We start from the raw sequence: 27,777 nt of genomic DNA, 5'->3' as shown, positions 1-27,777 counted from the left end.
GGACCCTCCCCTGGAAAAGATGACAGGAGGGTCTCAGGAGAGGCTCGCGTCTTTATTTCCGCTCAAGGAGGGCAGGGGTCCTGTGGCTGGCAGAGTGGGCACCTCCGGCAGCTCTCACCTCTTCCCGGCTGCAAGGCAAACACACGGGGTGACCTCGGGGCCCTGGGCTCCTGCCCACAGCCCCTCCCCGCCCAGCCACGCCCCCAGGGTACCTGGCAGCTTCAACCACTTGGGCACTTTGCCCAGATCCCTCCTCACAGGCTGGGCTGTCCCCCGGCTGGGCTCAGGGGGCCCCACTGCCCCTTCCTCAGCAGCTGGCTCCAACTCAAGGGGTGCAGGGTCAGGGGCTGGCGGTGGGGGTGGGGTTCCTGCAGCCCTGGACATGCACCTGGAAACAGAGGCACAAAGGCCGAGGTGCCGGGTGGCGGGCGCTGTGCCATTGCGCTCCGCCACCCTCTGCGAACACTCACCTGGCCGCAAGCACGTCAGCTGCAGATGGGGAGACGGTGTGTTCCAGCAGCCTGGGCTCCAGGTAGATGCCTGCAGGAGGCCCAGTGTACCCTCAGGCCACAGACAAGGGGACCCCACTGCCTACTGCTGCTTTGCTCTGGGAGGGAGTGTGGCCCAGCGCTGGGGAGTAGTAGGGTAAGGGGGTATCCCACAGGTCTCCCTCCCAGACCTAAAGTCCTCTGCTCTGGGGCATCTCAGGAGCTGGAATGTGGGGCCCAGGGCTGGCCAGAGCTGGTGGGCAGAGGGGGACGCTACCCACCTGTCGGCTCCTCAGGTCCAAAGTGCACAAGGGCAGCAGGGAAGAGGTTCGCCTGCAGGGAGGGCGGAGGGGAGTTCAGGGAACAAGTGGGCCCCGTGGGGCACAGGACGGCAGAGGAGCAGGGAGGGCTGCAGCCTGCTTCTGTGCTGGCCTCATGGGCACCACATCTGTTAGGCCCAGGGTTCCACTGAGGAGGCTACAGCCCCACCAGGCCCCCCCCCCCCCATCAAGCCGCCCACTGCCCAGCTTCACCTGTTCCTCCTCTGGCACCAACCCCAGTGCGAGCCAGGCCAGGGCATCAAACAACAGGGTCCTTCCAGGGCCCAGCCTCAAGCACCAGCTGAACAGGAAGCTCTTGTGGTGTGCGTGCTCTGGCATTTTTAACTACCTCCCCTTCCTGCCCAGGTCCCAGGGTCAACGCTTAATATTCTGAAGGTTGTGGCCGCCCCACCCTCAGCAGAGACTACAGGACATTAAGGGATCAGAGATGCAGATGAACACAGAAGTGCATGGATGGGGATGGGGGCATGGGGTGTGAGGTGGCCGCCAACAGAGGCCATAACCCGCTGTGCCCCAGGCTCCCCCGACCTCTGCTGCCCAAAGAATGGAGGGGGGACTCTGCAAGGGCTGACAGGTGAGCCCAGTTCCCCTGGGAGCAGCTGGGTGGGTGATGGGAGTGCCATGTGCAGGGCTCGCCAGTGGTACCCAGACATAGGGAAGTGAGCGGGGGGCCTCTTGGAGCCAAGTTGCTTTGGGAGCCTGGGTTCAGAGGTGCCCCCAGGCCTATTGCCTTGACCTGAAAGCCCACATAAGGGTTCCCTGACTCAGCACTGGGTCACCTTATGAGGAAGAGTCAGTGCTAGCCAGCGTGAAGCCCCTCCTGCAGGGTAGGGGGGTCCCCACATTCTTCCTGGCGTCCTGTCTGTGGGGGTGGTGGCACAAGATTTCTGCCCAAGGACTGGCTCCACCTGCATAAGACGCATCATGTGGCCCATGAAACATTCCTGGAGGCCTCCCAGGCAGGAGGCCAGACTATGGTACAGAAATCAGGGTTGTAGGATAGGATCCCAGAGCCCCCCAGCATCATCACCTGCCTCCACTCCCGCCTCTGCATCCGAGGGCGACTGTGGCTGCAACCCCCGGAGCTGGCCTGAGGAGCAGCGAGGCCACCACCCACAGCCCTGTGTCCTCAGCCCTCGGCAGAAAGGCAGCAGCTGCCAGCTGAGTGTATCCTCTCAGCTCTGAGCTCTTGGAATTGGGTGGGGAGTATTAACAGAAAGAAGCTTCAAAAACCAGGAACGCTGGGATTGCAGGCAAAGCAGAGGGACAGAGAAGGGCCACGAATGCTCTGAAACCCCACTCTGAGGCCTGGGATCACAGCCTGCTGCAGGGGAATGGCCTGGAGGGTGTTCGGGGGCTGCCCCCTGGCCCGGGAGGCACCGGAATCTGGAGGGGCTGGAAACAGGTAGGAGAGTGCCTTAACCTTTCTCAGGTGGCCCAGTGAGGCCAGACCCTGAGCTGGCCAACCCCCTAGGCACTGGTAGGATTATCCCTGTGGGGCCGTCTAGGGGCTGCAGAGCTTAAAGCCTTGAAGGACCCCCCTGGGCCCCTCGAGGCAGCTCTTCTGGAACCTGGCCTCCCTGCCTCCCCTCTGCACCTGCTGGAAGTCCTCTACCTGCCAGCTTGTGTCCCAGGGGACGACCCCACTGGAAAAACTGGTGAGTAGAAAGCACAGAAGACCACTATGACTCCAGGAGGGAGGTGCACCCCTCTGCTCAGGCTGACAGTTCACAGATCGTGGTGGTCTTCAGGGCCCTATAAGGGCATCACCAAGGGGTGGGGCTTGATGTTGGGGCTCTGGGTAAGGCAGTGCAGGGGGGCTGAGACAGGAGCGAAGGGAGGTCCCTGAGACTTGGGGCTGTACCAGCATGAAGGGGCTCGGGCCCAGGAAGTAGGTATGACGTGGGCTGTTGGGGACCTCTGTGTTCAAGGATGGCATCCTTGGCAACCACCAATCCTCAACCTCACCCATCTCGCCCAACAGTCACTCTCCTGGCCCCGTGGCCAAAACAGGCAGTTAGGCTTCCAGCCCCCACACCCACCCTGAGCTGTCACTTCCTGGGGTGCAGGACTGGCCCCCGGGCAGCCTCCAGGGCAGCCGGCAGCCAGCAGCCAGCACGCGGCCCTGCCAGGGACATGAAAGCCGGCAGCTTCCGCGCCCGCTCACCCGCGGGAGGGAGGAAGGCTTCCTTCCCCGAGCCCTGCCAGCTCTCTGATCGCAGGCGGGCAGGGACGCCACCCCAAGCGGAGGCCCCACGGCTCCAGGGCGAGCTGACGGATGAAAGGAGACGGCTGCTAGTAGCAGGGGGCAGAGTGTCACCAGGAATCAGGCCGCGTGGGCGGGACAGGCAGCACCCCAGGGTTCCTAATTGGAGGGGGGTGCCTGGACGCTGGCCTCTCTCCATCCCAAAGCATCTTCCAAATTCAATGTTTATCAACAGGCTGGCCAAAGATGGAGAGTGGGGAGGGAGGGAGACAGGGCGGGTGGGGATAGAGGGAGGCCCGGTGCCTCTGGGGCTCCCAGGGGGCTGCAGAAAGGGGCTGAGAAGGGGGAGTGGGGATGCGGGGAAGCACCCTGCTCCCACCAACCTCGACTCCTTTCCTTGGTGGGCTTCTAGCCTCTCTGCTGGTCTGGCCCCATCCCCCCAAGATGGTGGCAGCCCCAGGCAGCAAGCAGATCCCCCTGCCCCAACTCAGACCTCTGCAGGGCCTGCTGGCCATTTAACAAAGGCCAGCCTCTGTTACTAATTAAAATATCTGAAGAGACTTTAAGAGGAAACCATTAGGCCAGAGGGCTGGGGAGGCCCCGGGCTGCTCTCCTGGGGTGAAGGGACAGGACATTCCTTCTGGCTCTGGACTGCAGCCCAGCAGGGCACCGGATCAACACTCCTCACCCTGGGAGCTCTGGGGGCCCCCAGTGCCCAGGGAGGGCCCGCCGTGGCATTCCCAGCGGAGGCCATGGGATCCAGGGGACAGGCAGGGGCAGGGCAGCAGGCCTGGCAGCAGCCCCTCCAGTCTGCAGCCAAACTTGCCCGGCAGCTGGCATCCCAGGGGCCTCCTGGGCGGCTGGCCACCTGAACTGAGGCCTCTGACCCTTGGTCCTTCGGGGGCTCCCCGAGCAGCCCCACGTGCCAGCCCCTTCTCACCCAGATCCAGGGGCAGTCCTGGCTCAAGCCAGCATCAGCCAGCTGGGCAGGCCCATCCCCACTGAAGCAGGAGGCACGAGAGACTGAAAAGCCCCTAAACTGCCTTCAGAGGCGCTCTGATACAAGTTCACCCCTCTACAAGGCCTTATCGTACTTCTGACTGTGGCCTCACCCACCCTCCCTGGCAACTGTCCCTCCCAGGCCAGCCCCAGACAGTACCTGAAAGAGGGTCAGCGTGTGGTCGTCCAGGATGGTTTTCGGAGGAGCGATGACTGCGGAGAAGTGGTTGTCTGCACCAGGAAGTGCCCTGCCCCTCCCCCCATCACCACCCCCACCTTTGGCCCATGCTTGCCCCTACACCCCTGCTCCCAGAACAGCTTGAGAGTGAGCCGGAGGATTTCTGAAGCAGCCCCCTCAGCTCACATCTCCCTCTCTCTCTCTCTGCTATTGCAAAAACCCAGCCAGAAGCTGGGGAGAGGGCCAGGGGCAGACTCACCCACAGGGGAACACCTGACCCCTCAACCCCCAGATGTTCTCCAAAGGCGGCCAGCAGCTCTTCCTGACACCCCCACCCCCAGCCCCCACATCCCCCAGGGCAGGCGGGCAGCAGAGGGCACAGAGGTACTGAGCAGGGTCACCCTCCCTCCCCAACTCCCCCACCTCATGCTCAGACCCCAGCGCAAGACCCGCCAACCCAGTGCTGCTGCTTCTGTGGGAAGAGCTGCTTCAAGCCCCAACTGGGAGGGGCCGGGGTGGCTGACGGGACGTCCTGAGGAAGCACTCACACAGGTAGAACGGCAGCTCGGGGTTGCCCAGGTGGCGCCTCACAAAGTCCCGCAAATCCCCCACTGCAGGAGAAAGGGTGGGTAAGCAGGCACCCCACTCCAGGGCCACACGCCCTCTGCAGTGGGACGAGCCTGGTCCAACCTCTGTGCAGACCACCCCCCAGGTCACCGAGGACCCCCCTCAGAACTGGTGTCATGGCTGGCTTTCTTCAGGTGAGCTGCAGTCCCAGGCCAGAGGCCCCAGTACTGGGTATAGGGGAGCCCACCTTCTCTGGGTGCCCCTCTGTCCCACCAGAGCCCAGAACAGTGGGTGCATGGAGGGCACCCAGCCCCAGAGGCACTGCTCAGCTGCTCTGCCAGGCCTCTGACGAGAGCTGGTCCCCAGCCCTGTGCCCACTGCCTGCCCCAGAGCCCAGACGGAAGGAGCCTGGAGGGGCTCGTGGGGCCTCCCGCCCTCCTGGCCTCCCAGACGGGGCTGCTCACCGGTCTCGCTGGGGCGGAAGAAGCCTTGCAGGATGTAGCGGTCAGGAAACAGGACCCTCAAGACCACCTAGGCCAGGACAAGCCCGTTTGTCAGCAGGACAGCTGGAGCCCAACCCAGGCAGCCGCACCCCTGGGCCCACAATGGCCAGGCCTCCCCTACACTGGGCCAGCAGCCCCTCACCTTGGCTGCCCCCTGAAACTCCTGGCCATGGGCTGGAAGCAAGGACCAGACAAGTACCCACATGCACTTGTGAAAACACAGTGACATTCTTCATCTTAAAACGGGGCTGACTGGCTCATTAACAAACCGCAGCCCTGCAGGCCTGAGCTGAACTACAGGAGACCATGACCAGTGACCTCTGGGCCGCGGGAAACGCAGGAGGCCCCAGCACAGAGCCGTGTGGAGACCGCACCCCCCCATCCTGGGTACCTTAGGGTAGCGCTGCAGCTTCTCCTTCATCTGAGCCTCCCTGAAGGCTTTGGTCACCAAAGGCGCTTCTTCTAGGCGCTTCCTGGGGAGGGGGTTGGCAGTGGTGAAGGTCCCAGGTCTCCCCAGCCAGAGCGGAGGCCCACACCGGCTGGACTCTGGGCTTCTCCCTCAGGCTCCGTGAGATGCCCCCCACACAGGGCCAGACAGGACTAAGCGCCCCCTGCCTGGGCCCCCGCACCCTCTGAGGTGCTGCTGAGCACATGGATGTCTCAGAAGGGGCCAGGGCACACCCACCGCTCACTCTTGAGTTGGGCCAAGCGTCTTCTGACGTCGTCCACCGTCACCTCGAAGAACTCGTCAGGCAGCTCCGCAGGCCAGGCCTGGAGCAGCACCTCCAGGTCAGGGTGGCACACCACAGGGTCTCGGTCCACCGGCTGGGCAGGCAGAGAGCTCAGCTGACGCAGGTCCCAAGAGAGGCCCGGGCTCCCACCCTGAGGGGCTGGGGTAGCCACGCAGACCCCAGCTGAGCCATGTGCTGCCGGCCCCACCTGTCAGCCCGTGGCCAGGACTCCAGGGTGGGGCATGGGGCACCCAAGCCTGTCCAGGACCAGGGACCCTCCCCCGAGGCTCGCCCGCTCAGCAATACAGATGCTGAGACCCTCACCAACAGGGCCCCAGGGTCTCAGCGCAGCCAGGCCAGAGGGCACCCTAACTACTGGGGGGACCTGGACAGTGAATGAATGGCAGCATCTCTGTTCGCGTCCTGTCTTTATGGGGGCTCCCCATGAGCCCCAGGAAGCCACCTGCTATCACGGTCTCCCGAGGTGGGGAACAAAACTGGGGAGCAGTACGCTGGTCAGGGCCACGTCAGAGATTCCACAGGAGGGGCAGGACAAGCAACAGCCCCTAAATCAGAGGCTTGGCAAAAACCTGCCAGCCGCTGGCCCGTGGCTACACAGACCCCACCTCCCTTCCTGGGACAGCAGTCAGCCCCGCCCTCTGCCCACCGTGGGGACACAGGAAGGGACAGGCTCTTTCCTAATTGGCAGCCAGCAGCCACAGAAATTACAAGGCAGGGCTCGCTGTTTGCAGTGCCTCCGGGTGGGTAATTGCAGCGAGTGTAGCCCAGCTGACGACGGGGGAAGACACCTTCGCGGTGCTGAGGCTGCCTACGGAGCCCAGCCTGGCGGAGGTGTCCCGCGGGGCCCACGCCAGGTCCTGCCCTCCCTTGCATGGACTGTCCACAAACGTCTGGGGTGAGGCCTCTCGCCTCCTGCTCCTGCCTGCCCTCTCCTCCATGCCCCAGCCTTGCACAGGAATCCACACTCTGCCTCCAACACCCAGCGCCGGGCTCGGCAGGCTTCTCTCAGTGTCCCTTCCTGCACCCTGGCCGCACCCCAGCCCCGCCGGCTCTAAAGGTCAGACTCACCGTCCTGGGGCTGGCCAGTGCACCTGCCAGGTGGCCCACGGTTGCTCCCCCAGCCACCCCCGAGGCCCTGACTGCCCAGGCTGGCAGGTCTCTGCCATTCCTGAGCACACAGCTGCGTCACGCCTTGTAGCAAAGGGCGGTGGGCTCTTGCCAGGAAGCCCCTCTGATCTCAGGGCACTGGTGGCAGGATAGCTAGGAAAGACTGGCTGAGGCCCGGGCAGTGGGGTCGGTAGGTGGCTGACTGTGGCCCCTGGGGGTTGCCCCCTCAAAGCCACAGCCCTCCTGCAGCCCACAGGCAGTCCACGCCAAGCTTTTTATAACAAGATGCCAGGCGCCAGGCTGCCCCCCACAGCCACGGCGCCTGCATTCCAAAAGGGCCGAGCACTCGCCTGGGCTCCTGGGGGAGGGGGAGGGCAGACATGGATGTGCCTGAGCAGGGCACCGCAGCGTCCACGAGTGCCAGGCCCCTGGGCACTCGAGCACAGAGCCCAGGTGCCAACGAGCAGGCTCTGGGGCCACCCTGCCCCAGCCCCACCCTCAGAGGGCCCCGTGTGGGTACACGGGTGAGTCGCCCTGAGAATCCAGCCATGGGGTGACTTGTGGCCTGTGGCCTGGAGCTGAGCCTGACCATTCAGAAGTGCCCCTGTTCTCCGGGGGACAAGTTGGTGAAGCCCGACCCTGAAAGCGTGGGGCCATTCTGGCCTCCTTGTCCTGGGTACTTCCAGTGCACAGCCCAGGGATGACCTGGAGGACCGCAGGCCACCAGCACTTTCCACAGCCCTCCCACAACTTCCAGAACAAGACGCAGGCGACATCAGCCTTTAGCTTCATGCTGCTCAGGGGCCACTGACCTTTAGTCAGACAGTAAACTGACACAAGTCTCTCTCAGTGTTGGATCTACCCTCAGTTCATGCCACTCCTCCCACGCAAGCCTCAGCTTTGCTCCAGAAGCCCGTCTGTCTGTCCAACAGCAGCCTGGAGCCAGGGTCCCACATGGGAGCCAGAGGGCCGGGAGAGAGTCACCTCGAGATGACTCTCTCTGACTCGCCTGCATCATCTGCGCCTTGGGGAAACTCCCTGCTCCTGGGCAGAGTAGCCAGGGGTCTGATGCCACCCATCAGAGCCCAGACCACCCAAGTCCCAGAGCGGCCGCCCTGACCTGGCCCCAGGAGGGCCCTGTCCCACGAGAAGAGTGGATTTCCATGGCTGGTTGGTAGGACACATCACCCTGTCCTACCAAATGACCAAGGGAGAAGCCAGGGGGCCTCAAACACCTCCGCACAGCCTGCCCAGTGGAGCTATTTCCACTGCAAAGAGGAGAGAGACCAGGAAAGGAGAAGAGGGCCTGACAGCTCCACGTGGGAGGAAGTGCGGTAGACATGGCACCGGGGAGAGGTCAAGTCTTGACCCCGCTCACTTCAGATGCTCTGCTGGCAATCTGGCCCTCATTTGCTGTTCCTTCACTCACCATTCCTTGGTCATGCGCAGTTGTTATGCACACAGCTCCCATCCTAGATGGATTTATGGAGATGTTTTTGGATAGAGACTAGAGATCTAGGATGAGACACCATTAGGTAAGGAAAAAGAAAGGCACCCAACGGCCGCTGTCAGAGGGCCTTGGTGCCCTTACCACGGAGACTGGGTTCCTGTGTGCTGGTCGAGGGCCAGAGCTTCCAGTTCTGGGATGGGGCTCCCAAATTAAACACCCCCTGTGGAGAGGCAGGCCTGGAACCTTCTCAGCACACCTGGCAGCTTGTCTTCACAGCCCAGAACTCCAGGTCAACTCTTCAAGAGCCTGCGGGAGCTGCTCAGAGGATGCGCCTCCACTAAGAACCCAATGTCACCAGGCCTGGGTCATCCTGGCAAAACTGCAAGTTTTCCATCATCAGCTCAGAGTCCAGTTCCTGAAAGCTGTCAGTATTCAGGGCACAGACTGGCTCTGACTCCCCCACCCCCTTAACCCCTGGAATGCCAGAGGAGCTGGTCTCTCTCCTGATGGCCTCAACGCTGTGGGCATCTGTCAGCGAGATGAGTAGACTGATGAGGTAGCAGCCAGGGCCTGGGGCCTGAGTCCAAGGAGTTGCGAGGTGGGGGGTCTATACGACTGCCCATGACAGATGAGCAAACAGGCACCATCCTGAGGGGAGGCACAGCGGCTGTCTGCAGGCTCCGAGGGTAGGGCCTTAATGGACCCAACCCTGCTGGTGAAACACCCCATGGGGGTCCCTCATTTCCTGCAAACACATGACCCTGGCAAAGATTCCCTTGTCCCAGCTTCCACCGAAGTTATTACAGACAAGACAACACTCAGAAAACCTGAGAGGAGGAAGGTGGATGGAAACAGCGGATGAGTCAGGGGGTCTGCAAACTGGATGAAACTAGCAAGGGGAACAGATGGCACCAGGGGAGGAACGAGACCCTCTGGAGGTGGGGAGATAGGAACACCCTCTGTGGGTGACGTTCAGAGGAGGCCCCGAGCGACGGCCTGAGGTTGGAGAGATGTTGGACTGACACCTGGGCCACTCGGTCATGGGGACTTGGGAACCAGCCACCAGCTGTGGATGGCCACCAGCGCCTTTAGAAAGAGCCGCTGCCACAGTGGGACAGACCCTTCGAGGGAGACCCGAGGGGAGGAAGGTGAGGGCACTGCCCACCGTCAGCACCACTCTAGATCAGCAAGGTCACAGGCACAGCCAGGGGCTGAACATGGAGGGGACAGGGCACCGGGCCAAGATCTGGGCCCACGGCTTCCCCTGACAGCTGGTGGACATGCTCCAGTGGCTGCCACTCGAATGGCTGAGGACCCACTTGGGCACACTAGGGTCCCTTCGTGTCAGAAGCAGCCTCACTGCCCACTGAGGTTTCATTTTCTTGACAGTAATTTTCCAGGACATGATGACACAGGGAGAAAAAATGCAAAAACTATTTGGAGGTGACCTCAACCCCAGATTTTCCAGCTTCCCTGTGAGGGCTCTTGTGTCCCTCCCGCCCTCCCGCCTCCCTCTTGCCCAGACTGTCCTCTGACAATGGTTTTTGGTAACAGGGAATGTGAAGCGTTTCCCCTTGAGGCTTGGAGCTGAAATGAATCACTACGCAGGAGGGATGTGGGCCAAGCCTCCGTCACTCTCAGAGCCGGCCGCCCTCCGGAGCATGTGCCGTGCCAAAGTGAGGCCAGGCCTGACCAGCGAGGCCACACTGAATCTGAGCCCCTCACCCGCTGGGCCGGTCATGACACAGGCAGAAGCCAGGCCTGCCCCAGCCTGGGGCTGAGGTCCACACCTGACTCTGCCCATCTTCTGAGCAGGAAAAACCAGAGCAGATCTTTAAAAGAGAAACGCTGGGCTGCAACAGCAACACGGGCAGTTTGAAGCCAGCATCTCTCCGTGCACACAGTGCACAGACCCCCAAAGGACTGAAATAAGCAGACACAGGGCGTGGGGTGGCTCTCCTCATCCGCAGGGGAAGATGTGTGTTCCAGACCAGCAAGCCCAGGGGGGGAGGCACAGCGGATCTGGGCCAGGAGCAATCCCACACAGAGAGGCCCCGGGGCCCAATCAGGACGGGAGCCCGCCAACCAGGCCTCCTGGTCCTGTGGGCAGCTCTGGGTACCAAAAGATGCTCAGGTGGCCGGGGTGACCTGCCTGCCTGTTCTCCATCATGGCTCTGCAAGTTGGGCGTCTGCCTCTCCCCTGAGGCCAGTCACGGCCAACACAGCACAGAGACAGCTGCAGGGCACCCGCCGGTCACCAGGCTTCAGAAACCGCCTCGAGACTCAGCCGGGGCCTTCAAAGCGGCTGACCCATCTGCCGAAAACCCTCAGAGGACATCCCAATTAAGCCTAAGGCTGGCGCCCGCGGGTATCCAGTCACCAGCAGGTCAGGGACAGCTCATACCCCACCCTGGGTTCACACACAGGGGAGAGTGAGCTGTGCTCTTGGGGGGCTGTCATGGACAGACACCCCAGACCAAGAGAAGGAGGGCAGCAGGGCAGCAAGGGGCACTGCTCCCAGTCTACCCCAGCCCTGTGTGTTCTAAGCCTCCCAGTAACCAGGGACAGCCGGAGGTGAAGCTGATGCCTGCCCCAAGGTGTGGGTGCAAGGTGCGGAGCAAGTCATCGGGGCCACGTCTCCAGGGGAAAAAACCACCCCCCGGGGGGGGGGGGAGGCAGGGGAGACCGCGGTCAGCCAGCCCTGCTAGGGGGTTGGGGCTTTTGATCACGAACCCCTGTGCCAGCTGCGTGGGGGGACGCCTGCTGGGAGCACGGCCCAGCGGCACAAAGAGCTGCGGGGCAGCCTCCAGGGCCAGCGGAAGGACTTCAAAGGACAGGCCAGGGGCCGCCGGGCAGCCCCAACCTCTCCCCGCACCCGGTTCTGACGGCCAGTAAAACTACCTTCTAATAATTAATGTTCTGACATCAAAGGCAGGAGCCGCCCGGGTCTGTAAACCATCCTGGGCCTCAGCCGAGGACCTGCCTGTATTTCATCCTGTCTCTTCTGACTCTTCATTCAAATCCAAAACCACACACAGGCAAAACATTAATGGGAAACTTGGAAACTCTTCTTGATTACTAAAATGTACCTTTGAAGTTCCCCCAAAAGTTCTGTTTTGTTCCCTCCTCCCCTCCCCCAGGACTCGAGGGGACACAAAGCAGACACCATGTGGCCAGCCGGGCCTCCGGGTGCGCGGCTGTCAGTGTGACAGGAGGCGCGAGGCAGGCGGGCGGGCGGGGGACGCACCACAATCAACCAGCTGCTGGGGCTCCCAGATCAAAGACATGCACTGCTGGCGGCCAGGCGGACCCTCCCCGGGACCCCTCCTTCCTGGGGCCCCTGGGGTCAGCACTGGGAACCTGCGCCTGACAGCAACCACTACCAGGCCAGGGCCAGCCCAGGCCACTCCCCACACAGCCATGGGTGTCAGCGGGTTCCCGAGAGATGCAGAGAGCCACAGGCTTTAGGTTGAGAGGAGGAGACAGCCAGCCCCAGTTCTAGCTTTCTGGCCCCCAAACTCAGGGACCCCTCCCCCAAAGGGCAGGCCTGAAGGGAGTCAGGCCCCGGGTCCCGGTTCACCCCAACCACAAGGCTCTCCATTCAACCACTGATTCTGGGCCCAGGTGATGAGACTGGGGGCTTCACACTACTATCTAATGCAGCCCTAACATCAGTGTAGAAGCCAGTGGGGGTTCCGAAAGGCCAGGGTGCCACCACTAACTCCCTAGCATGGACATTCATGAGGCTTGGGACTGGCTCAGTTCCCACCCCACCCCAACACCTCCCTCCCTACCGTCCATTTCAGCAAGAACACACCAAGGGTGATCTGGGGAGCAGGAGGAGGTCTCTGATGCCTGTTCCTCTGCAAGGACTCAGGCTCTGTTTCACGGCTGAGCTGCCCACCTCCCCCCAACACACAGGCACAGATGCCCCTACTTTTCCACCATACTCCAGTGTGTGACCTGGAGCAAGAGTGAGGAGGGGGCTCTAGAAGAGACAGGGTGCAGGCAGGCTCCAGCAACTGCAACTAACAGAGTAGCTAAACACATCACTGAAACTCAACTGACCCCTGGAATCCAAGGATAGCTTGATGGGAGAACTCTACCCAAAACCACATCATGCAAATGAACTGAAGGAGACATAAGGCGTGGAGTTACCTCAATGTGGGAAAAGCAGTTCATAAAACAACCACACTTACAATAAAGAAAAATTCTCAGAGAATTAGAAATAGAACCACTTGATTTGATGAACTTTTCACAGCTCTCAGCATCCTTCCCAGATAAACTAAGATCACTCCCTGTAAGATCAAGGTCAAGACAAGGATGCTCACTAAATTTGCTATTCAACAGACACCAGAAACCCAGTCACTGATATACAACAAGCAAAAAAATGAGAGAAGAACATCAAGGAAAAAGATAAAAACTGATGTTATTTGCAGATTCCAACTGACGCTGAGAAACTGCTGGAACCACTAAAGCAGGTGAGCATCCTACCGCCCAGGTGGAGCCTCACCACCCTCACTCCAGAAGCTCTCAGTCCACGCAGGGAATCCTGCAGTGGCTCTCCATCACCTGGAAAGGTGATTTGTAAAGAGCAGTTTCTTTTGGCAGCGGCATCTTTCTCATCACATAAAACCTCAAGTGGACCCTGAGTGTGGACACATGGAGTCACTCTGGCTGGAAGGAAGGGGAGAAGAAGGTGGAGAACCTGAAGGCCCCACTCCAAAGGAGCAGCACTGTCTCAGACAATGCCCACATGCACCTGTGCAGCCTCAAGGGCTTCAGAGGTGAGAACCTGCCACCCAGGCTGCCAACCCAGGCTGGCGCCACCGTAAGGTCTCCATTAGGAAAGACTCTCTCCAGCCACAAGCCAGAGGCCTAAGCTGGACTCTGGATGATCGCACAGAGCCTCCTTAGAGGCCAAGCCCAGGAGGCAGGGTGCCCAGGACAGTCCCAGGGCAAGATATTCTTTGGTGCCCAGGAACCCAAGACACTGAGAAATCTACAACCTGCCACTCCTGAAAACAGGGTCTGTGAGCACTGCCGAGGGAACAGTCACACAGAGGGACACAAGCCCATGGGAGCTTTGCCCCACGACTCATGAAAGCCCTACTGGACAAAGTCCCAGAGGCACCCTGAGGGGAAAGTCCTGCATCGGCACCCAGCTCAAGCACCTGACCCAACAGAACTCATGCCTGTCCTCCCTCTTAGGAGCTCCGCCAAGGCTGCAACTGACTAGGGCAGGGCTGGCCTGACCTACAGAAGACCAGAGATGGCCTTGGGAGCTGGCACCATCAGACGGCGGGGAGGCAGACGCTGGCCACATGCCTGTCTTCTGCAGAGGTGTTGGCCACCTAGGGGTCCCCTTGCTTAGCATGACCCAAGATGCAGGGTCCCGGCCACTGTGCATGTCTGTGTGTGGTCAGAGCAAGAGGTGGGAGCGGGCCTCACTGCAGAGGAGGGTGTGAGACTCACGACAGCTCAAAGGTGCCCACAGACAGACTCAACATCTACAAAAGCCCCACACTGCCCTGATGGCAGGTGTCTATGCAGTAAGCTGTACTGGGTTGGCCAAAAAGTTTGTTCTGGTTTTTCCATAATATCTTAATAGAAAAACCTGAATGTGCTTTTGGGCCAACCCAATACCTCAACAGGGTTGATCAGAGCCTGGGCTCTTCCATCCGAGCTCAGAGAAGGCCATGCACCCTCCTCCCAGTCGCGGCTCAGGCGGCCACCAGGAACTTCCCAGAAGTGTCCAGCAGAGATGCCCAGGGCCCAATCACAAGGCCGCAACGTTTGTGAAGAGTGAGCAAACTCACCCTCTTCTGGCCATCGATTGGACACAATGGGTGAGCTGGGGAATGCCTGGCTCAGGAGTAAGGGTGGCATGGCACAATCAAGGCCAAACCACCTTCACACCAACGCCGGTCAAACCCACCAGCCCAGCAGAAGGCGAGGTACCAGCTCTAGGAAGGATGGCTCTGTCAACTGTGACGTGGCCACAGGGACACACAGGTTTGTCAAAACCCATCAACAGTACATCTAAAATAGTGCCTAGAAAGTTAATTTCAAGCAAAACAATGCCAAAACATCACTTCCCTGAGAAGATGAAAACGTATGCAAGTGACCCTGCTGTACCCTAGGCTGACCAGCCACGAGGTCAGGTGCTGTCAGAAAAAAAGACCCCAGTGCCCAGCCCAGCTCACCCCTTACCGGCTCCGGCTCTGGCTGAGGCTCTTGGCCAGGCCTCGACTTCTTCGGCTTGGAGGGGCCTGCAGGGCTGGAGAAGGACTTTGGCAGTTTGGCTGAAGATGACATCAGAGGCCTTGCAGACCCGGAGGGGCCCCCCAGTCGCTGTCCCCCACCAGAGAAAGGAACAAAAGGGGCCTGTGGGGGCTCCTTCAAGATCTGCTTCGCCTGAGCATCCACTGGTTTCGGGCCTAGGCCATCCACGCGGCTGGCACCCGGGCTCACTGCCTCATCCTGACGGCTCACATCGCCCTGGCTGAGCCCTGCTGAATTCAGCGGGAGCAGAGGGCTGCTGGCTGCCTGGTCAGCCGACATGGAGGGGGTCGGGCTTCCTGGGCTTTTGCTCCAGGAGGCCCCAGGCTCCTGCTTGCTAGCAGAGTCACATCGCTTCATGGAAAACCTGAGTGGAGAGGCCCAGAAAGCAAGTGAAACTCCACACGTGGAGCCCTGGGTCTCACGGTGCCACCCCCTGGCCCTGATGACTACCAAACTGAACCCAGTGAACTGAAAGCACCCCACAGCCCTTCCCGACCCACCTCACCTCCCAGGGGAAAGAATGTGCACAGGATCACCATGCCAACCCTGCCAAGGGCAGATCCCCCACCTGACGCTGCACCCTAGGGTGCCCAGCCCCCCAGGCTGTGGGCGGGAGAAGACACCGGCGAGGGTCTGGGCTTCCCCATGTTTCCTGTTGCCTTTCCTGTGAGACCCCGTTTTCTAAACCAGACTCAAAGACATGCCCCACCTGATGATCGCACTGCCCCCAGTAAGGCCCAGCGACTGCAGCGTTGTGCTCTGCAAGGCGGCTCTGCCGGTCACCTGTGGGGGGGGTACGGGACATCCTGCTGACCCCGTGCTGATGAAGCTCCCCACCCGCTGAGCCCGTCGCATGCTGCCTCCCCCAGCCTGGGCACTATGTCACCAGCACTGTGGGGTCGCCCTGCCGACCCCAGCACCCAAAAGGCCTGGGTCCAGCCCCTGCACCCCAACCTACACCTGAGCATTTGTCTGCTCATTCATGTCTGTCTCCCCAACCCCACCCCATCCGAGGTCTGGGTGGGCAGGGCGCGGGCCTGGGTTAGCCACATCTGGCCAGCTGATGAGCACCCTGAGGGCCGGGACTGACCATCATGGCCTCAATCCAGGCCCAGGTACCCAAGACCCAGCGGTCTCTCTCCTTCCGGGGAAGATGTCTCCCTCAGGCCCCTCCCACTCACAGCCCGGAACCCTCACCCAGCTGAGCCCTGGGTCAGGAACCTCAAGATGGGATAAACAGGTGGGTGTGGCCCACCCCTACCAGGGGCCCCTCGGGGACAGTGGCCACCCCAGACCAGGAAGGGCACTTGGCCAGGCTTGAAACAAAAGCCCCTGTGAGCCAGGGCGCCGAGCGCCAGGAGGGTCCCCCGTCACGGGCGGGCGGGCGGGGACAGGCAGGGCCTCGGTGCCAGGCCAAGCCCGCACCACGCCACACTCGGTTTTGAAAAAGATCAAAACATGGAGCAAAGCAAATATTTATTAAAATGAAACCACTTTTGTGACTCTTGGGCTTTGAGAGAAGCTGAGAAAACAAACAGGGCTCTGAGGGAGGTTTGGGAGCAGCCCGGGCGGCCCGCGGTCGGTTCCAGCGGAGCCGGCGTCCTGCCTTTTTTCCATGAAACACATCATGCTTTCAGGGCCCAAGTCTGCCCGTCGCTGCTTTGAAAGCAGGTCTGAAGGAGTGAATTTTCCAGATTGGAAAGTGGGGCTGGGCCTGTGTGGCAGCTAGGAGTGGGCGGCGGGGTGCGGGCCAGGTGGGCGGGTCCGCAGCTCACCTACCTCATCCCTCATGTACACGCAGACCGGGCTGGCCTCACACGGCCGCTCCAGACACTCCCTGTGAGGAGAGTGAAGAAAGCATCAAAGGCGGCCACTGCCCGGGGACACTGCTGCCCTCAGGACGGCACCCTGGCCAGCGCCATGGGGACCCGCCCACCCTGGCCGCCCCACGGCTGGCCATCAGCCTGGCGGAGTCTCCCACCCGCCCCTGGCCTCTGGGCTCAGAGCAGAGAGGACACGGAACAGGGGGCGGGCAGCACCTCCCGGATGTGCCTCACGGCTCTGGCAACTGTCCCTGCGGTCGGTGATGACAAGTCCTGGGGGACCGTGATCCGAGTTTTTATCTGAACCTGTCCCCTGAGCGCGTTGCTGCCACGAGAAACACCAGGATCACTTGGCACGGATCACACGAACTCCAAGGAGAGAGTGGGGCAACCCTGGGACTAACAGGGAAGTGGGCAACAGGCCCGGCCACCTGTGCCCCTCCCCTCTAAAGCAGACCCCGAGATGGAAGGGAAGGTCCCTAGGGAAGCGTAGCTGGGCACGCTGGAGGGTGGAGGGCATGTAGGTGCACAATCGGGCACACAGTCAGGACAGTCCACACCACTTGCACCAGCCTGTACCTCGATGGCCATCGAGGTTATAAGCACACGGTGGCCAAGTCCTGGCTCTGGATGGCTAAATTGCTGGTGGCAGGCCTGTGACAACCAACTCAAGTTCATTTCTTCATCTCTGCATCTCCTGACACATAACCGTAGAACCAGCCCCAAATAAAGGCCCATCCCAGACCCCGCAGCAGTGCCCCAGGCCTGTCCCTCTCCTCCAAGGAAGGGTGATGTGCAGGAAAGGCAGGAGACCTGAAGCCTCCTTAGGTCATGCAGCGCAGCCCATGCAGCTCAGCCCAGCCGGGCCCCAGGGCTCAAACACAGAAGTGGCTGGGATGGGATTACACAGGTGCTGAGCTGGTAAATGTATGGACACTGGAACACTGCCTGGGCCCACCCCAGACCCATGACAGAGGACCCATGTCCTCTGGATGGGTTCAGCATGTTTTCTCCCATCTCTCGTTTGCTTTCACATTTTACAGGGCCAGGCCTCAGGAAAACACAAGACCCCAAAGTGCCAGAGAGTTAGCCCTTGCCAGGCCCACACGTTCTTCATCCTGACGCCAAAACAGAAGACGAGCGAGGGAAGCTACTCCAGCAAACAAGATCCCAGGCCCAGAGAGGAAGAAGGAGGGGGAGACACGGGGGTCCTGCTCCTTTCAATGGCAACAGAGACGGCAGCTGCCTGGGCTCAGAAAACTGGCTGACTGCCCATCTCAAGACCAGCAGAGCCCTCTCTGCTCCTGGAGGCTCTGGTCACGCATCCTCCCTCCAAAATCCTCGCCCACGGCACCTGAGGGCAGTCCAGGAACCGCAATCACAAACAGGGACGAGAGCATGGCAGCACCCGGGAAGGTCTGCCTGCCTGCCTGCTGTCCTCAGAGGCCTCTGGACATCAAACAGCAGCCCGACTTTGATGTCGGCTCCTCCAGAGGGATCAGGTTCCCGCGTGTGGGATCTGAGAGGAGGCCCATAAACACGCTGAGGGGAGTGGCAGCCACGATCGCTTCCAGACTTTCCTGGCCAATTAGCAGCGTTCTCGTGTCCAGCCAAGGACAGCGGACCAGGAGGTTCCAGTTCATTGGTGAGTCGAAGCTGCCACTCCCTGCCACAGGCCTTGCTGAAGATCCTCATTCTCAGAAGGAACTTTAACAGGGCCCTCCCGGGGACCCCTGTGCCCCTGGAACTGCCCTCAGCTCCCCCAGCCCAGGCAGGGCCACTGGCCCAATGGGGTGGTGCTCCCCAGCTCCCCAGGATCTTGGTTCATCCGAGGCCAGCATACCTGCTCCGGGGGCTGGGCCAAGGGCCAGGGGGTCGGCCAAGCAAGGCCAAGGCCCTGCTGTCCTTCACCCACCACAGAGAGTGCTACTCTACAGACGTGGGCTCCCGGCAGGGCTCCCAAAACGGGGGGCAAGGCAGTTTATCTGGAGCCCCTTCTGTTTCTGTCACCTGTTTGGGCCTGACCAAGTGGGGCTGGTACAAACTCAGCTGCCTCTGACACAAGGCTGGCACCACAACACTCCCATGCAAGAATAACCAAAACTGACAGAAACCAACCCAAACTAACAGAGCCGTGCCAGCAGGCTCAGAGGGGCCCCTGAGGCCACTAGAAGGCCCAAGGGTGGGCGAGGCTACGTCCTGAGGGGCCAGGTGACTCACACCCACCACACTCAGCAACCTAGCCCGTAAAGAGATGAGGTTAGTGCCAGATGGACCAAGAAGGATGAGGACTGGCCAAATCACAGGGATTCCTTCCCCTGAGCAGACAGAACGGGAAGTTTTGAGAGCAAAGTGGCCTCTGGCCTTTCCAAACAAGGCTGGGAGTGGGGAGGGAGGCCCGCCTGAGACCACTGAATGAATAGCCTAGCATCTATGCCTCATGCTAACCGCCCACAAGGCCCTGGGTCTGGGCTCTGCGTGACCACGGCTGGTCCCTAACCTCACAGGCAGCCCTTCCCTGCAGCCCGCAGTGCTGTGGGGGCAGCACAACCCCAAGAGAACAGGCAGATGGCCTGTCTTTCCCAAGGACCCCTGAGTCCCTGCTCTTACTATCCACAGGGTGAACATGGCTGAGATGGACCAGCAGGCTCAGCCATGAAATCAGGCCCGGTGCCGAGGGGCAATGGGCTTAAGGGGAGAATCGAGCCTGCACGGCACGCCTGGAGCCTCCCTGCAGCAGACGCCTGGGAAGCAGAGAAAAGGACGGGCCAGCCCACATGGAGCCAGTACCGTCCTCGTGGCTCCCAGTTCACACGGGTGCTAGCACTCACAGGGCAGCCGGCCCAGAGGGAGGCCAGCTTCAAGTGTGAGACACGCTGAATTTCAAAGACCTCCTACCAATGAAGAATGTAAAATATCTCCTTTTTCCTGTTGATTACATGTTCAGAGGATAATATTTTGGATATACTGAGTCAAGTTAATTATATTCCTAAAATTAATTGCCCCTGTTTTTACTTTTCTTTGATGTGGCTACCAGAAAATTCTGAATTACCTCCTTGTCCCGCACGTGTGGCCCACATGGCACATCCAGTGGACAGTCTGTTGCTCCAGATGCTGGCGTCAGGGCCGGGCCACTGTCCACTGTGATCCCCAAGCAGAGGACCCACCACCCGACCCACAGTGGGCCCAGGATGCCAAGTTCACACCCGCACGGCGCCAGTCGCTCAGGGACGCTTACCACTTCGTGAAAGCGTCAAGTGAGAAAAACCAACTTCCTGCTTGTCCCACTCCTGGGCACACAGAGACTCAGAATTCCCAGAGCCGCCCACCCCCCAGCCAGTGAGCGAGTTGCTATGAGCCAGCTGGAGCTCCCTCACCGCATTGGACCTGTCAGGCGGCCGCCCCCGACTCCGTCAGCAGGGCCCTCTTGTGGCCCCAGCGTGACCTCACCAGTTCACTGGGCATTTGGCCATGGCTTTGGGGCCGAAGCCACCACCCACCCTCCCACATCTGAACCCTGCTTCAGTTAGTGAATGCCAGCTTCCAAGCAAAGGCCCAGATCTGCACTTTTGGAGACGAAGCCTTGGCAAGTCCCACCTACAGGTCCAGCAATTCTGCCTCCAGAGTAGATCCTCAGGGCGGGGCAGTCAGCAGTTTGCTCAGAGAGGGCATGTAGTACATGGGCGACCCTGTGTGTCTAAAAATGGCCCTGTTTCATCCTCATCCCCTGAACCATCTAGCAAAACAGAGAATTCTAGAACAAATGCATTTCCTACAGTGTTCTGAAGGCACTGTGAGGCCACCATCCTGGTGCTACCAAGAGGAGCCCGAGCCTGCCAGCCCCCTGAGGGTGCGGAACCATCCCCGCATCCCCAGCTCCTGACGAGTCACAGCGATGCCACCAGATGGGGCCCTACTGGCCCAGGCACAGCCAGCCTGTCACTCGGAAACGCACGCCCTTTGGTTCCAGGACCACTTCCCACCAGCTTCCTCCTGGGTTTCTGTTTTCTTTCTAGAGTTGAGGCAGCAGGAGCTGGCAGGCTGGCCTGTCCGGACTCCCCATCCTCTGGCCTCTGCGCTCGTGCCTGGCGGCTTGGCTCTGTGGCTCCTCCCAGGTGGAGGCAGGGCAGGGATTCTGCACCCCAGGTCCAAGGTCTGCTCCCACACCTCCGTGGCCCCATGTGCCCTCAGGCGTCTGCTACCATGAGAAGAATGTGCTCCGGCAGGCCACAGATCAGCCAGACCAGCTAACCCTCAGGGGCCTCAGCAGAACGGCAGGCCCCCAGTCACACGCAGCACACTAGCACGTGTGCCGGGGATCTTGCCATCTGATCCACAGCTGTGGCTGACCCCAGCACCTTCTACTGCAGCTTGCTGATCTGCTTCCGAGAGTTCTTGTTTCTGAGCCCTCCTTTTTGATGGCATCCAGCGACCCAGTTCCAACAGCCTCTCCATCCTCCGAGAAAAGGAACAAATGCTCTTGCCTGTCCTGACAGCTGCTGTCCCTTCCTGTTTGCACTGAACTCTCATGTCAAGCTCGCTCAAATGTCTGGGCACCTTGGCTGTGAGCTCCCAATTACACTGGGGCTCTGGCCACAGTGCAACTGGCTGTCAGTAACCAGGTGGTGATCTGAGGAGCCACCCATGCCCCCAACACTAGGAGCCTCCAGAATTCTCACGCTCACCTATCCCCATTCTCGGGACAGTGCGGGCAGAGCCCCACCCTACCCAGGGAACCACCTCCGGCATCAGCAGTGTGGAGTCTGCGGGAATCTAGGACCTCACCTCCTCCTCCAGTGCCTGCCATGGCCCCCCCATGTCCCCTTGTCACCCTCCCCACCCTGTCACATGAGGACTCCACCCAGAGTCCCCTCTTCCACAGAGACAAACCTAGTTCTTGGCACTTTGAGAAACATCAACTCATCTCATCATCATTATCACCCCTGGGAGGCCCCGAGAGGGCAAACAACTTGCCCAAGGCCACACAACAACCACTGTATCCTTCCACGGTCCCTTCCATTCTGTGGCTGGAGACCTTTAAAAGTGGACAAAGACTTCCACCCCACAAAGAAAAATCAGAACTTAAAAGACTACCATTTTGACACTTTCAGAAACAAAGTTTAAACAAAGTTAGATAGAAACTGACCCATGGCAACTGTCATTATAGTGTTTTCTCTAAACACAGCCCATTCTCACCACAAGGGAGTTTTATAGCTGCAGCATTTGTCAGCTGAGAAGCCCAGCACCCTACTTCCCTATTCAATGCTCACCACACCGGAGGGGGTCTCTTGGGTCCCCCACAAGCTCTTCCAGGAGGGCGAGGCCTGGCCATCACACCACAACACCCAGTAAAGAGAGATGAGCTACTGGTATAGACTGAAGGCGGTACCAGCAGCGGCTGGTGGAGGCCGAAGCACAGCTCATGCTTGTGGCTCTGGATCAACCCCAGTGACCACGGCAACATCCCCACGGCAGAGGACGGCACGGCCCAGAACCTGCTCATCAGCACTTACCTGATCTGGGCAAAGTGGCAGAGAAGCTCCCAGAGCGACTGGCCTGAGCAGAAAGTGTCTTGCAACCTAGAGCCATCGTCTAACTGCAGAGCGATGCGCACCTAAGGGGTGAGACGTCGGAGCCAGATCAGGAAGAGGAGCACTGCCCTGGCTGGACCCCGCCTAGGTCTGGTCCTCAGGGCACAGGCGGAGGGCACTGTGTTTGCTGAATTTTTTTAAAATAAGTGAGCATACCATTTTATGAGATGCTTTTAACAATTATCTCCCAAAATAGGGACACAAGTCTATAACCCACAAGGGGGATAAATTCTCTGGTCCCTCTGTCAAGTGACAGACACACTAAAGCGCAAAGTCCCCAGGTGAGGACCTTGCTCAGCCCATTGCCACAGTACTGTGACTCTCTAGGTCACTGCTACTCTTGCCCTTCTGGCCAAGGGGCTCCTCCAGGGCACGTTTATCTACATTGTACGTGTCAATCGCTCAGTTGGGTCCAATCTGTGACCCCATGGACTGTACCCCACCAGGCTCCTCTGTCCAAGGGATTCTCCAGGCAAGAGTACTGGAGTGGGTTGCCATTATTTACATTAAATCCCAGTAAAAGACAAAGGAGAAACCACTCTGTGGGAAAGCGTGAGGGGGTCTCCAGCCACGCCCAAGGAACCCCCTGGGAAAGTCAGGGTTCCGTCCACATCAAAGGCTGAGAACCACAATTGTAATGGAAAAAGAGGTCTATCAGGCTCAGTGGGCTCTAGACAGAGAACTAACACCCCTGAGGCTACGCCTAGCCTCATCTCTCAACCAGGATGAAAACTGCTTCCCTGCAGTGTTGGGAGTATTTGCACTTTCGTTCGTAAAGGACCTGCCCTGGGCACAAGAGGGCAGCTATCACCATGATTCTTGTCTCTGTAGTAATCCTACTACCATCTGCTAAATCCCTAGGAAGCAAAAGTTGCAGATTTGGTAGAAAGCAGGGAGCTGCGGTCGGAAGACTCAGGCTGTGCTCTGGCTGCGCCCGGTCAGAGGAAGCCTGCGGCTCACCCTGTGTGTCCTCATCCCAGAACTGAGGCTGTACTGGATGCCGCACAGAGAGTCCTGCCGACTCTAAGATTCTTGGCGATATTCTATGGTGAATGCTGCCAGCATGCCAACATGGACACAGCACAATTAACCGCCCCCACCCCAAAACACATTCAGCACAAAGAATGAAAAGTCTCATTTCCAATCATCAGTTTTTGGAATAGAAAAGTGGCTGTCGCCTGACTGAGAGAAGCCAGTCTCAACCGAGGATGGGGACGAGTGCCTCGTGTGCACAGCCCACGCTCCCCACCCCATCTGTTTGGCTCAAGTGGTCTGAACAGAAGAGCTGGGAGGTGCACTGCCGCCCCGAGAGCCACCTACCATGTTCTCAGGCCCCTCGCGGCTCCGGGAGATGGGCACCATCTCCAGCTTGGCATTGTTGGGCAGGTTGGCGAATCGCCACTGGAGAGAGAGGTCAAGCACATTCCTCTGAAACCTGCAAAACAGATCAAAGCCTCAAGATGCCCCCTGACCCGAACACAGCCCAGCACTGCCAGGAGCAGGGTACGAGCAGACGCCCATGTCTGGCCAGTACTTCCACAATCCCTGGCGGCAAAGCTGCAAGAACTGAGGGATGGCCTGAGAGCCTGCAAAGACACGGTGGGTCCCTGACTCCAGTAGTGGGTCTTCTGAAGGAAAGAGAGTGAGCTCTGCAGGTCTTCTGAAGGAAAGAGAGTGAGCACTGATACAATTAGAGCAAGAACAGTGAGAACACAGACAGGTCACCCCTGGGGCAAAGCAAGCGCCTGCTCCCTCAGACCATGAAGCAGTGATCAGTCCAACTACAAACTCAGAAGATGAAAGCACACGTGGGCACGACTGAAGGGCATGCACCTTGCTCTGCACAGAAAAGTTCCTACAGAGCAAAGCCCTGTTGCTACTGCCCGGAGCACTCCGGCCACTGCAGCCACTGCCCTGCACTGCAGGCCACGGCCAAAATGACCTGCTCCCGTCCCCCCTGCTTCCTGCCATCCTTGGAAGCAGGACCACAACCCCAAAGACCAGCGACAGAGGCAAAGGTTTTAGAGAATCACAAATGGAATGACCTGACCTAAAGTCCCCATGGAGAGCCAGGCCCTCACAGTAGCTGGAATATGGGGATAAAGGGCTGAGACCACCATTCCTGGCTCACAAAGCCAGGTCCTCCAACCTTGGAGCAGCCCATCGTCTCTCTGTCCATGTCCTGCATGTTTTAGAGCTGGGGACCTGGCAACTTAGAGCCTCCAACAGAAGAGGAAGAGGCCTGCGTGGGCCCACAGCCTCCTCTGACTCTCATGCACAGAGCTCCTGGATGCAAGGAAGGATGGTTCCTGGAAGGAACTGGTGGGAGCAAAGTGAACTGGTGAGTCAGGAGGGAAATACCCACAGCCAAGAGGACAGGTAGAGAATCCAGCGACCTCCAAGACACCTGCTGGTCTCCACTGGCAGCCAGCCCTCCTGGGAAGCATGGCCAAGGTTGTGATCAGCCTGCTTCACAAACAGGAAACCCAGATGTGAAGTACCTACAGGTAGCCCAGGCCACCCAAAGGCAGTGCTAGGACCACACTGTACAGCTCCTGATATCCAGCTCAGATCTCATCTCGTCTGGGGACTGAAAGAGAGTCAGATACCCACACCTGACAAGAGGAGGGATAGAAAGGGGCTTGGGACTTGGAGGCCTAGACACTGTCTCACCTGGGTGAGGGCAGGAGTGTGGCAGTCAGGTGGCCCTGGAGCCTGCATGACCCTGGGCCCTCTCATCCTGACCCTCTCTGCTCCCACGAATGCTATGGAAAGGAGAACCACCACTGTTAACTCTACAGATCACTTGGGAGTGAGGAAAGCTCTTGCCCGTAACAGGAAACAGTACTGTCATGTGGCCGTGATTTTATAAGACACAGACAGCGGTCAGAATGAATCACCAGAAGAATGAGTAAGAGAACTTATTTATGCCTCTCAGAAGTCAAACCATGAGCTCCATTTTTAATGAAAGTTTAGGGGGAGAGGGGGAACTACAGCACTGGCAAGAGAATATGAGATTTGAACACACAAGAAAGTGGTCACCCGGCAGCATGAAAATCAAGATGCCTTTGGAAACAATAGTTTTCTGAACATGCAAAGGGTGTCTGGAAGACCTAGGAAAGAAAAAACTTTGATACCAATCTTCAACACTTTAGAAATTGCCACACAACAACTTCAACATTAAGTGCAAGACAGGACAGCAGAGCTAAGGAAAACTCGACTGAAGGGAGGCATTCGGAGCCCTGGAGATGAGGGGAAGGGGCCTCATGAAGTACACACATGCACGTGGGCAAGAGGCTGCCTTCCTTGGCAGGAGCAGCAGTTTATAAACAAATTACACAGCCAGTAGATACAAAGAAAACAAGAGAAAAATCAATACATGTTGTAAGAATCCAACCAGGCACCACATGGAAATCGCAGGCAGGTTCAGGGAGAGCAAAGAAAGAGTACATAGCTCTGTGACAGGATGCCAGGGGAAGGCCCAGTACAGGCCCTGGGATTCTCCGTGGCTGGGCAGGAGGCAGGGATCTGGGATGACACGAAGGCATGCGTGCTTAGACCTTCTCTACAGAGCGCCATGTGAGAGGCAGCGCAAGCCAGGTCTAGCAGAGCAGTATCCCACACCTCGGGCTCCTGTCTATCCCTGATGGGAGGACAGCCATACTGTGAAGGATATGCTGCTAAGGTAGGAAGCTCCCCATATGTGACAGAAATCCACACCCACTCGTGTGGGGTTTTGACTCTTTCACTGCCCTAGATCCCAGAATCTGATGAAAGCCCTCTCTTTGGAAAAATGCCTGCACACAAAGACTGGTGCACAGCTCCAGGGCCTGAGGCCACCAGAAGCCACCTGCACTTTGCAGGTTTCTTCCCATTTCTCCATGATCACCTCTTCTTGCCCTCAGAGCCCCACCAGGAACTTACACAACCTAAGGCCCATTCCATGGTTGGAATGATGGCCCCTAAAAAGATATATCCATAGCCAAATCCCCAGAACTCATGAATGTAACCTTATTTGCAGACAGGACCTTTGCAGATGTAATTAAAATCTCAAGATGAGGTCATCCTGGGTTATCTGCTAGACCCTAAATTCAGAGACAAGTGCCCTGATAAGAGACACACACAAGGATCAGGGAGGCAGAGGCGAGAGGGAGGCAACCACAAGCCCAGGACACCTGGAGTCCCCCAAAGCTGAAAGAGGTAAGACAGCGGACTCGCCCAGATCTCTGGAGGGGACGCAGCCCCACCAACCCCGTCATCAGGGGCTTCTGGCTTCCGGGGGATGAGCGAATAAACCCATGTGGGCTGAAGCCCCAGCAGGGCCCTGGGTGAAGGGTGGATTATGGATTTGGAGCCCGTGGCCTGGCCAGGGCAAACTCACTTCAGGTCGTACTCGTTGGGGTTGAAGTCCTGCCGACGGCACGTGTCCTCCAAGACCTAAGGGTGAGATGAGGGTGTGAGCCACTGTGTCAGGCCTGGTCGCCCCAGGCGGGGGCAGGCAAGTGCCACTGAGGCAGCTGAGGGCACAGAGTCCACCTCTTGCAGAGCCTGTAATACAAGTGGTGGAGCATCCACTCAGCAGCTCCACACACCTCACCTGCAAATCCTGCTTACTCTCTCCTCACTGGGCCTGCTGTGTCAACTCAGCCCTGCTGGACCCGGCCCTCAACAACTGGCCACCACAGGTATCTTCCTACACACTCAGGGACGCCCCTCCACCCCAGAGAATAATGTTCAGACTCCAAAGAGAGCCAGCTCAAGGAGGTCCTGGGTTCCCCACTCGACGGAAGCCCCTCTTTCATCATGCTCTGCACACACTGAGTTGCCATTCATCGGCTCAGCCCCCTTCCCCACCGTGTCTTCGCGCCGGCTCCTACATAACAGAGCCCAACAAGCATTTCCAACATAACGGGTTCGACACAGGCCAGCTGCCAGGTTAAGGGCAGCAAGTGACTCAGCACACGCCGCCACGGCGCACCGAGCCGGAGGGTGACCCCAGAGTGGAGACATGGGGCCGGGACCTTCGGAGTTGGGCTCGGAGCGCCGCGTGCTCAGATGGGGGAGTGGGGGCCGCGACCCCAGGCATCCCCTCAAGGAGGCTAGCCAGCCCCCATCCCCGAGCGCCCGGAGCCCGACGCGGAAGAAGGCGGGCCCGCAGCGCCTTGAGGCCGTTCATTGGCCGCAACAGGCCCCGCCCCAAGGTTCCCTCCCGCCCCCGCCCCCGCGGCCCTCGCAGCAACCGCAGGAGCGGCCAGTGCCACGTCCCGCCGCCGCCGTCTCCGCCTTCCTCTCGCCCGCCGCCCGCCCGCGGCCGCACCTGCAGCAGCACGGTGCTCGGCGTCACCTTCACCGTGTGGCGCCGCCCGTTCGGGGCCAGCACCGACACCGCGGAGCCCCCGCCGCCTGCCGGGGCCGCCATCTTCCGCTCACGTGACCCGCCGCCCGCCTGCCCGGCGTCAAACAACTTTATCCGCAACAGCCGGACGC

General features: G+C 59.5%; 1 protein-coding gene across 3 annotated transcripts; it reads right to left on the bottom strand.

The window, feature by feature from the left end:
* Positions 1-31: 31 nt before the first annotated feature.
* On the bottom strand, positions 32-27,773 carry ASPSCR1 (ASPSCR1 tether for SLC2A4, UBX domain containing). 3 transcript variants are annotated; one of them, XM_065909389.1, is made up of 16 exons: positions 27,608-27,773; positions 26,672-26,727; positions 23,611-23,725; positions 22,213-22,313; positions 16,656-16,713; positions 15,586-15,659; positions 14,805-15,240; positions 5,968-6,107; positions 5,674-5,755; positions 5,244-5,310; positions 4,761-4,823; positions 4,195-4,247; positions 770-821; positions 471-540; positions 213-388; positions 32-128 (listed from the first exon to the last, which is right to left on the bottom strand). In XM_065909389.1, exons 1-16 carry the CDS (start codon positions 27,707-27,709, stop codon positions 115-117), a joined length of 1,659 nt encoding a protein of 552 aa, XP_065765461.1. In that variant the 5' UTR covers positions 27,710-27,773; the 3' UTR covers positions 32-114. The 3 variants fall into 3 exon arrangements, with proteins under 3 accessions (XP_065765461.1, XP_065765463.1, XP_065765464.1); XM_065909391.1 differs by lacking the exon at positions 27,608-27,773 and adding an exon at positions 27,312-27,418; XM_065909392.1 differs by lacking the exon at positions 27,608-27,773 and adding an exon at positions 26,888-27,240.
* Positions 27,774-27,777: the final 4 nt, after the last annotated feature.

Source organism: Muntiacus reevesi, chromosome 18, assembly GCF_963930625.1.
Source record: "Muntiacus reevesi chromosome 18, mMunRee1.1, whole genome shotgun sequence".
In the NCBI taxonomy this organism is placed as follows: Eukaryota; Metazoa; Chordata; class Mammalia; order Artiodactyla; family Cervidae; genus Muntiacus; species Muntiacus reevesi.
This window is presented reverse-complemented; position numbering and strand designations above follow the sequence as displayed.

What these genes read in the sequence shown, in the direction of transcription:
- ASPSCR1 (XM_065909389.1), bottom strand. Translation starts at nt 27,709, where the DNA reads ATGGCGGCCCCGGCAGGCGGCGGGGGCTCCGCGGTGTCGGTGCTGGCC. An exon ending in GCGAGGGGCCTGAGAACATG is followed by an intron (nt 22,314 to 23,610) that starts GTAGGTGGCTCT and finishes CTCACCCCTTAG; the next exon opens with GTGCGCATCGCTCTGCAGTT. An exon ending in CGAGCTGCCGTTCTACCTGT is followed by an intron (nt 4,248 to 4,760) that starts GTGAGTGCTTCC and finishes ACTTCTCCGCAG; the next exon opens with TCATCGCTCCTCCGAAAACC.